We start from the raw sequence: 9,150 nt of genomic DNA, 5'->3' as shown, positions 1-9,150 counted from the left end.
GACTGCACAGTTGACCTGCATGTCAACTTTGAGGCAGACCTCCCACTGGGACTCAGATACAAGTTTAAGGTCAACAGAATTTTTCTTTTTCCTTTCTTTTAATGCTATTTGTAATAATAAAACTCCTTCGGGGATAAGCTGGCCTTAAAATAGTACAAACAAAAAAAAATATTTCACACAACACTAACGGTTATTAAGTACATAAAACTAGTGAAATAATTACGTAACAGCAGATTTGATGTGAAGCACAGATGAATTTCCTTAGCGGAGGTTTTAAAGCAGGTAAGCACTTTGTGAACTGCTTTAAGTCATTCAGTCTTTGATGTTTATATTTGTGTCATATTGTTTGTGTTATTCCATTGGGGGGAAAAAAACTGTTCTCAGGGGATTGAAACGGCTGTTCAACACTGTGTCGTAAGAGCTCTTCTGAGGCGTCTCTCAAAAAAAGAAAAGAAATGCAGTTTTGTCAGTGACTTCAAGGAAACATCAGTTGGTGCGGTTTTTGGTGCCTGTATGGTGAAGTATCATAGAGACAACAGCGAAAAATGGAGGTAATCATATATGAAAACAAAGACAACTTACTCTTGGTAGCTCATCTGTCATTAAAACGCTTTTGTTCTGATGCTGAAAGGAGCAAAGCTGCTTAATATAATGGGTTCAACCCACACAGTCATCCCCCAAATGCATGTTTATTACAAATTACAAAACCAAAAAAGCTTTTTGAATGATTTTTGAAATGATCATTGCGACAACAAATGAACAGTCTAATGTTTTTTTTTTTTGCATAAATGTGTTTTAACGATTACTCAAGACGGCCTGACTCTTGTTGAAACACAACCTGAAATGCTGTTAAATTTTCCCGTGGACGCTCTCCCTGCGTGGTTAGTAAGCCAGACACAGTCCTGCCTTCAAGCCGGGGTGTTTTTAGAGGCTCGTTTTTCAGCTGTCACCTTCCAGTGGTCCAAAAGATTACCCCCAAACAAGTCGCACTGTCCAGAGCTATCTGGCCCCCCCTCCCTCTGAACACAGAGGTAAAACGCAGCCCGTCTCTGGAGAACAACAGCTCATAACTCAGAGATATTGGTGTCCTTGTCAATAAAATCACACATAAAGAAGATTGGGCTCCAATGAATGTGCTCTCAGGAGGAATATCTTGTCAGGTGAGGCTCGGTTGCAGATCTCCACCGCAGGAATGTGCCGGCGCTGTTCCCCCATCCCCCCCGAACCCGGCCATTGTGAGGGGGAAGGAATGCTTTTCAAAAAGTGTTTCTTTCACACTGAAGGATGTCGGGTGTCGCCCCAGTTTTTATCGCAGGCTCGAGGGAGAATGTGTACTGACACCTGGAAAGTTTGTTCCTAATAAATATAAATGCGCGACACTTAAGGAGGGAGTTTGTGTAATGCCACAAGTTACCGAGCTCCACTTTTATTTTCAGTTATGCGGTTATCAGTGATGTTGGAGGTGAACAAAGCTCAAAGCAGAGACACGTTTATCTGACTACAAAAGATTCTTTTTCTTTTTCTGATCACAACTGCAAATTATATTTCAAATAACATCATGAGGACTGGCTTTTAATGGCTTCTGAAATGCTTCTGAGGAGCTCCGGCCTAATGAAGAATCTGGTTTACTCTGGAGGGAGGAACAAAGTGAGCAAATTACAGAAAGGATCTCATTAGATGAATATTACATTAGATTCTTCCGTTTCATTTGTGATTTTTCGCCTCCCTCAGACTCAGCCTTCAAAGCCTTTAAACCCTGTTGTGTTCATTGGAAATTGAGAAATTCATCACTTAACTAATATTTTTATATTGTTGATCATAGCAGTTTTTCTACTTTCTATTCAAATGTGTGGTAGTTTTTTTGTTTTTCTCTCTCTTAATCCCCGGAGCTATAGCCTCGCCACATGGCAGGGTGTGGCAGGACTGAACAAGGGGGCGGTCCTGCTCAGGTGCTTGTGTATTATTGGCCGCTGCAGGCCTCTAAAACACCAATACCTGAGTCAGGTGGAGAAAAAAGTCTGGGAGAAGCTGACAGCAGTTGTCAGTTGTACCTTTGCTGGCCGGTGAAGACTGCTTTGAACATTTTTTTGCTGTTTGATTTGTTATGCATTCACAGAACGGCTGAGGAGCTAAAGGTGCAAATAAGGTGAGTTAAGGCTTTGCAAGCCAGGTAAGGTATTGATTTATTTGCAAAAAGATGAGATGTGCTTGAAGTTACTATTACAAAATAAGTATTTAAAGTCATTTATTTACATTTTAGTGTTACCTTCTGAAATAATTTATGATGAAGCTTCTATATTAGGATTCAGCTGAATCTGTGAAGACTTTGGAGTCTATATGTGGGGAAGAGTTTTGAGGGAAGGAGGAGGAGAACAATGACTCGAATTCTTCGAGTGTGGAAAATGAGCAAAGTATTGTGTTTCTGCAAGAGGCGATGCGGACAGTTAGCGAGATTAAGCACAGTGTTTGGTGGCAGAGCTGGGCTCAGAGGGCTGTGGCGGGGTTGCATCACTCATGACTAAACAGTCATTCAGCTCAGACCTGTGGTAACGTGCCACAGGCCGGGATTTCAACGGCAGCCTCCAGCCCTGGAGAGAGCCACGCAGGGCAGGCCTGGTCTCGCTCAGACTTTAAAAAACTCAAACTCCACGAAAAGGGAGAGGCCGACATCCAGCTCACGCTGCCACCCCCTCACCCTCGGAGGCTTCCTCATAAATCACACCGTCCAGACCGCCTTCCCCACACCAGCTTCCAGGACTGGCCTCCACACCAGAGCTTACCGCAGAAAGTGAAGCTCCGGGCATCTCATGATGTAAATTACAACTCAGTGTTTCTGCAAAAAGATGCACCAGGCTGTAAATTATGTTGGGGAACTTTGATATATAACACACACACACACACACACACATACATACACACAAACAGAAAATCTGGGACTGTAGGTGAAGATGCATGTTTTATTCTGATGTGTGTGTATTTGTCTTTTTTTCAGATGCTGAGAGAATATTCCATGTGTTCTATCCTTCATTCCACCGGAGTCTGTGTCTGTATTTCACCAGATTTCAGTGGTGTGAAGTGTACGAGACATGGAGATACGACTTCACAAGCTAACACTGACGGTTCCAGAGGTCAATCCAGCCGAGGATAAATAGCTTCATCGCTACTGTGCTTTATTATTTTCCTGCATTATGAAAGCTGTAAAGTATATGAAATTTTACAAAAACACTCTTGTATAATATCCTCTTATGCATTTCTAAGTCCATATGCATGAAATATATGTTATTATGCATGTATTTTTCTCAACAGAAACTGCAGGAAAAACTGAGTAATACAAATAAATTCTCTGACCCTGTGCCCAGTGTTTCTTTTTTTTCCTCCAAGAAGTGCAACATCTGAAATCATTATGGAACTATTATACCACCCACACCCAAGTTTCTATGGTTCTCAGCCCGAGAGCATGATTTTTTTTTCTTTTCATTAGCCAACACGGAGAATTTAAGACTCAGCCCACACAAACAACCTTTACTGTTTGGCAAATGAAGCTTATTAACAATTTAAAACATACCCTCACTGTATCCCACACGATAAATGCCATCAAACAGGTTTTTCCCATCTAAAAAGATGCATCTTCACACATCCCAACTCACTTCTGTGCACATCAAAGGCAAAGACAAACAACAGAATTTGCTATGCTGAGGTATACGAAAGGATTCCAGCAAACATCTCCGTGTTACGTAACTCCTATGATACAGATTTCACATGCAGGCTAAGCTTTGTAACTTTAGTAAAGGTCAGTGGATGTAACTGCAGGGCTTTTCAACCAGACCCAATCAGCATGGAGCTTTTAAGTTGAATAAAATTCGGAATAAAACCGATGGTTGCATCTGGAGGTTCATGAGCACGCCTCTTTGATGCTCCGTGGTTCCTGACAAACCACCCCCCTTCAGAGACCTTTTCTTTAAAAAAAAAAACAAAAAACAAGAAATGATAATAAAACAACAGAGCAGTGCAACATATTTTTGGCCCATGGTTATGTGGGAACACTCATATGAATATAAATGCACTCTCTTGCTCTCAATGGCTTGAAATGGGTTTTCCCCCTGTGGCCTCTGAATGTGTTTTAGTTACTTAACACCATCAGGCTTCTAAGTGCAACGCGAGTCTTTTAGCCAGTGCAAAAAAAAAATAACACAGTTCAGGGTGGTGGATGCAATGTTCCAGTTAAAAAAAAAACAATCCTCTATGCTGTGCTGTAAATATATTGGAACATATGTGTTCGTCACACCATGAGGCTGTATATATTACCTAAAAAATCTGCTACATCTACAAATTAAGAGACAAAACCTGACTAAATTTTAAAAATGAATGGCCATATTCAAGCAAAAAAATGAGAAGTGTGTTAAATTATTTACTGGAAATGTAACAAACGCAACCTAGCCTGAAAAATGGTGCTGCAGTGATGAATTAACACTTTTTATCCAAACTGACAAGTAGTCAATTAAAATGTTTCTACCTGTTGAATAGTTTTATTCATTTGAGAGTAAATTGTCTCTGATGTTGCATTAAAGATAACAGCAAACAAAACATGGATTTAGAAGCATAAATGTTTGAAAATGACTATTTCAACTTCAAAAAGGATTCAGAAGGATTTTGCGATTGACCCTGAAATTAATCATGCTGCTTCATGCAGATGAGACTTGGGAGCATTAACATGAGGAGAAGGAAAAAAGCTCCTAAAGTGGCTGCTTCATGCCATCACACATATAAACCAGTTAATATTATTTATCCACATCATGCGTGTGCGTGGTCAGTGCTTGGTCCCAGGAGGGATGGAGAGGGGCTTGATGAACATTACTTTTGGGAATGTCGGTCTGGAAGAAGTCACTGAAATACCTTCAGGTGATGTTATGTGGGGAATTAAAGTTGGGGAGAAGCTGTAATATTACTAATATTGGCAGAAAGGTGATTTTTTTTTTCTTCTTTTTTATTTTAGCAGGCTATATCCTGTTAGAAAGCAGTAAAGTTTGTTTACTCCTGAGCGTTAGATAAGATGCAGATCTCCTGTTCCCACATGATCAGCCTGTTTGATTTGGCTCAAGTTTCCTTCTGGATGCCTTCATAGACAAAGCCCGAGGAGTCAGAGCTGAATCAGCTCAGGGACCTACAGCACTGACCTATATCATCTGTGGGATTTGAACCAGTGAACTTCTGGTTACAAGACTGCCCAACATCCAGGACACCACTGTCCATTGCTAAATGAAAAGAACCATTTTTCATCTATGCTTGTTGAGCGAAGCTCGGAGTGACAACCTTCAACCTTCTATTTCTGAGGTGAAGGGACTGTTGGTATGCAATGTTTTAAAAGTAAACCGTCTTTACAGTTATGTTTCAGTTATGAGCAGCATTTGTTTGTGTCTGAGCAGCAAATATGAAGGTCCTGATAGTTTGTCTGTTTTGTATCTTTCTGCTCGCGGATTCAATGGTTGGAGAGGACACAGGTGAGAGCAGACGATCCTACAGCAGGTGCAGCCGTGTTGTGAAACGCAGATTATTCCGTTTTTATTCTCTGCAGATGAGAATGGCGACATGACAGTGTGGCGGCGCACAGGCCCCGCTTTGCTAATTGCATACACAGCCTCGCTGCGTCCCGTGTCCTCTCCACGCCTCATTAAGTGGAGTTTACCGCGCTCGCGTTGTCATGTGTGCCATGTTTATCATGTCTTCATGTGGCAGCTGAATATGAGCTGTGGTCTCATTGCCTTATTAGATAAACCGGAGTCTTACTCCTCAAGGTTTTCATTGTTCTGTCTCGCCGTCGTTTAGTTGCCGAGGACATCGGCGTCCATCAGCTGGAGCGTTTGGTGGAGATGCTGACGCCTACGGAGTGCGAGGACCTTTTGGCCGCTCTGTCTCAGCCGGAGGAGGACATCTTCCAGCACCTTGAACGTCTCACACCAGAAAAGAATGATTTGGACTTAAAGCCACGAGCCAAGAGGGACACTGCTGAAGCTGCTGGTTAGTGCTTTGAATTTTGACTTAAACAACAGATTTACAATGTGTGCAATACTTCACTCCTCACTGAATTCACCCTTTTAAAAGAAAACACTGTTTTAATACTCATTTATACTGATTGGTCACTTCTTTGCTGTTTGCTTGTAATTTATACACAAAATGCATCAATCTCTGGTATTATTTAAACATATGATGTGAATTGAGAGTTACAGGCTAAAAAAAATTGTGAGACAATACTTTAACAACTGTCAGTATCAACAGAAAATCAAGCAGGCTACACTCTGAGCACACCTTTCCAGCTGTCTGTTACTTGAACGTCCACCTGAACTGGGAGAGCTCCCGGCAGGACTCGGACTGTCAGAGACCCTTCATTCGGAGATCCATATGCTTCGCGTTTACCAGACAGCGAGGCTCAGTGCCGAACGGCCCTGACGGACTGGCTGCTGCGGCACGGAGAGGAGACCTACTACGACAGGCTGACTCGCGCCCTGCAGCGCATCGGCAGGACGGACGTCGCCATTGGTGAGAAACGCTACCAGCACGCATGCCTTCTGCAATTTTTTTTCCCCCCCCTACTGGATTCTAAACATGTGATGTTCTTCGAATTAGAAAAGCTTACTTTTTTATGTCCAGTAGAGCATTGTTGATGGAAGGGAAACCCCTGTGAGCAGACATCACAGCATGTCCCTTGACAAAAAGGGAAAATTGGAACAAAGCCTCATTTGGGTACGTCGTTCCTGGTATTCACAAAATTGGTTTACTTCGGTCAAGAAGGCCTTCTCAAGACTTTAACAGCAGTGTATAATTGCTTCATTACTTTGAAATTCGTTTTAATTGGAACTTCAAATGTGGCATTTTCTTGCGCGCTGCCAGTCTCTGGCACGCGCCGCCGTCCAGCGACTCCACAGCCGAGTGGCGTTGGATGGAAGGAGGTGTAAATGATCTGACAGAGGACTCGGCGGAGCTGACACCAGCCACAGAACAAACCATCTGCTCCTTTCATCAGCAGCTTTGGAGGAAAAAAAACGAAAAAAGACAAGGAAAGGATGGGAGGAGATGAGCTGTAAGACAAGTGGGAGAGGGTTTGGGAGTGGCGAGAAGGGGGGCAGCGATGGCTTTGGTGGAAAGGACTCGGGATGCAGAATGCGGCAATTATCGCACACTTGATTTGCGGCTCTGAAGAGATCTACTCGTTCTTGAAAACCTGAGAGGCTCTTTTTTATAACTAAACTGAAGGACAGCAAACGATCTTCGGATAGAATTAATTATGTTCAGGTCAAGAAAACAACAATTAAATTCAAAACCGTTCACAAGACGCCATACGTGTGCATCAAGTAGTTTAGGTTTGAGAATAAATGTGTCTGAAGAGCAGTGTGGGTGTGTTGTGTTTTTTTTGTGTGTGTGTGTTATTTTCCACAGAAGTGGGCAAGAACATCAACCAGGAGAAAGCCTTGAGTCTGAAACGCTACGTGGAAGATTATCACAAATATGTCAACTCTTTAAATCTCAAATCTCTGAAGTTCAACACAAAGACCCACCGGGACGCAGGTCGGAAGGTCAAGAGAAGAAAAGGTTTGATCGACCATCCCACATTCTGAAAGAGCCGTTTTAGTTTGACGTGTCACAAAGGAAATATACATGGAGAGCAGCCTTTTTCTTAAAAGTTCACTGTTTTGCCAGTTTTTCATAACAAAACAAAGTTTCAAGTCATTTCCAAATTTGAATTGTAATGATTATAGCCTCAAGCCACAACAAAATTAGTCATTTTCAGATACTCGTTCTTGGTTTTCATAATTTATGAGCTGAAAATGATCCAGAAGAACAAAGAAAAGCATAAAACATTTTGTGTGATCAATCTAAAATCCATGGAAAGTTTTACTGCTTGAAAAACTTTTCCACTTTATATGCATATATTGAGCTGTACCTGTAGATTTCAATGCTGCTGTGGATGTACTCTGTACAGGTCACTTCAAGTTGGATAAAGTATTAACACGATGCAAACTAAAGAGCTACAAAAGGACCAAACTGGACCAAAAGTGACTGACTTTACAAAAACTGTATCCTCGTTGTTCATGAATATTTATTCCATCACAGAGGCGTTTTTACCAATATTTTGACCCTATGATACAATCCGCAACCTACAAAATCTATAGCTGATAAAAATCCTCCACAATGACTCTTTTTTATTGTCAAAATTTGGTGTGAGCGCAGCTTCAGTGTGTGTGTGTGTCCATGATTAAGCTCAAGTATCTCGATCTGTTGATGTCAAGAGGAGATTTTTGGGTTACACCTCCGGAGACTGTCTAAATGACAAATGATATCATGTTTCGCTGAACCTTGAATCTATTAAGTGTTTAGATGAGATGCCGGATTAGATTTGGTGGCCGTGGGCATGCTTCCAACTCATTACTTCTTCAACATCAAAGTTCTCGCCATACGAGGAAAATTTCCCAGGACGCTCCCAAATTCAAAAATGTAATTATCACCTGTCCATTGTTTCGGTCTCCCGGGTGCGTCATCCGAGTTAAAACTTGACAAGGATGCTCCCGCAGTCCTCTGAGATGTTAAGCGTGCGTGTGTGTGTGTGTGTGTGTGCTGTGCTTTGTGTGTGTGTTAGTCAGGGATCTAACGTGGCGTGACCTGGATCTGATTGTGCAGCGGGCCGCCGTACCTCCGTACCAGAAGGGGCTCTTGGACGTGGTTCTGCCGCTGGTGTGCGGCCTTCTGGCGGGCTTCGGAGCGACCCTGGTCCTCGGCGTGTCTTTATCCCTCATCACGGTTTACATCTGCGACAGGAGATCCTGCCCCCTCGGGACGGCCGGCAGCGATTTAGAGCTGGGTCGGGCTCTGCTGGGGGATGATTCATATGTGGGGAAATCAGAATAAAGCTTTAAAATCTGCTTAAAAAAAATCCTAAAAACTAAAATTGTCCTTTAAAAACTTTTTTTTTTTTTTGAATTGCTCTCAAAATCATTTAAAGAAGTGTTTATAGAAAGACACTTTTCAAATGAGATGTTGCAGTAGTTCATCGAGATTCGGTAAAAACAGGAGTTTACAATATTTCACAACACAGATAAATAACGAGGTTGTTAAACTATCAAGGAAACCAAAGAAGCTCAAACGTACGTTTTTGGACTG

At 42.1% G+C, this 9,150-nt stretch overlaps 1 protein-coding gene and 1 long non-coding RNA gene across 2 annotated transcripts; both read left to right on the top strand.

Moving 5' to 3' along the window:
* Positions 1–2,020: 2,020 nt before the first annotated feature.
* LOC115408401 (uncharacterized) lies at positions 2,021–3,354 on the top strand. Its single transcript, XR_003933769.1, has 2 exons — positions 2,021–2,146; positions 2,993–3,354. It is a non-coding gene; the product is annotated as an uncharacterized LOC115408401 (long non-coding RNA).
* A 2,072-nt stretch (positions 3,355–5,426) lies between these two features.
* On the top strand, positions 5,427–8,898 carry tmdd1 (transmembrane and death domain 1). Its single transcript, XM_030119517.1, has 5 exons — positions 5,427–5,498; positions 5,824–6,015; positions 6,415–6,534; positions 7,432–7,584; positions 8,630–8,898. The coding sequence occupies exons 1-5, from the start codon at positions 5,429–5,431 to the stop codon at positions 8,896–8,898; spliced, it is 804 nt and encodes a 267-aa protein (XP_029975377.1). The 5' UTR covers positions 5,427–5,428.
* Positions 8,899–9,150: the final 252 nt, after the last annotated feature.

Source organism: Salarias fasciatus, chromosome 20, assembly GCF_902148845.1.
Source record: "Salarias fasciatus chromosome 20, fSalaFa1.1, whole genome shotgun sequence".
NCBI lineage: Eukaryota > Metazoa > Chordata > Actinopteri > Blenniiformes > Blenniidae > Salarias > Salarias fasciatus.
The sequence above is the reverse complement of the archived record's forward strand: the minus strand, read 5'-3'. Positions and strand labels throughout refer to the sequence as shown.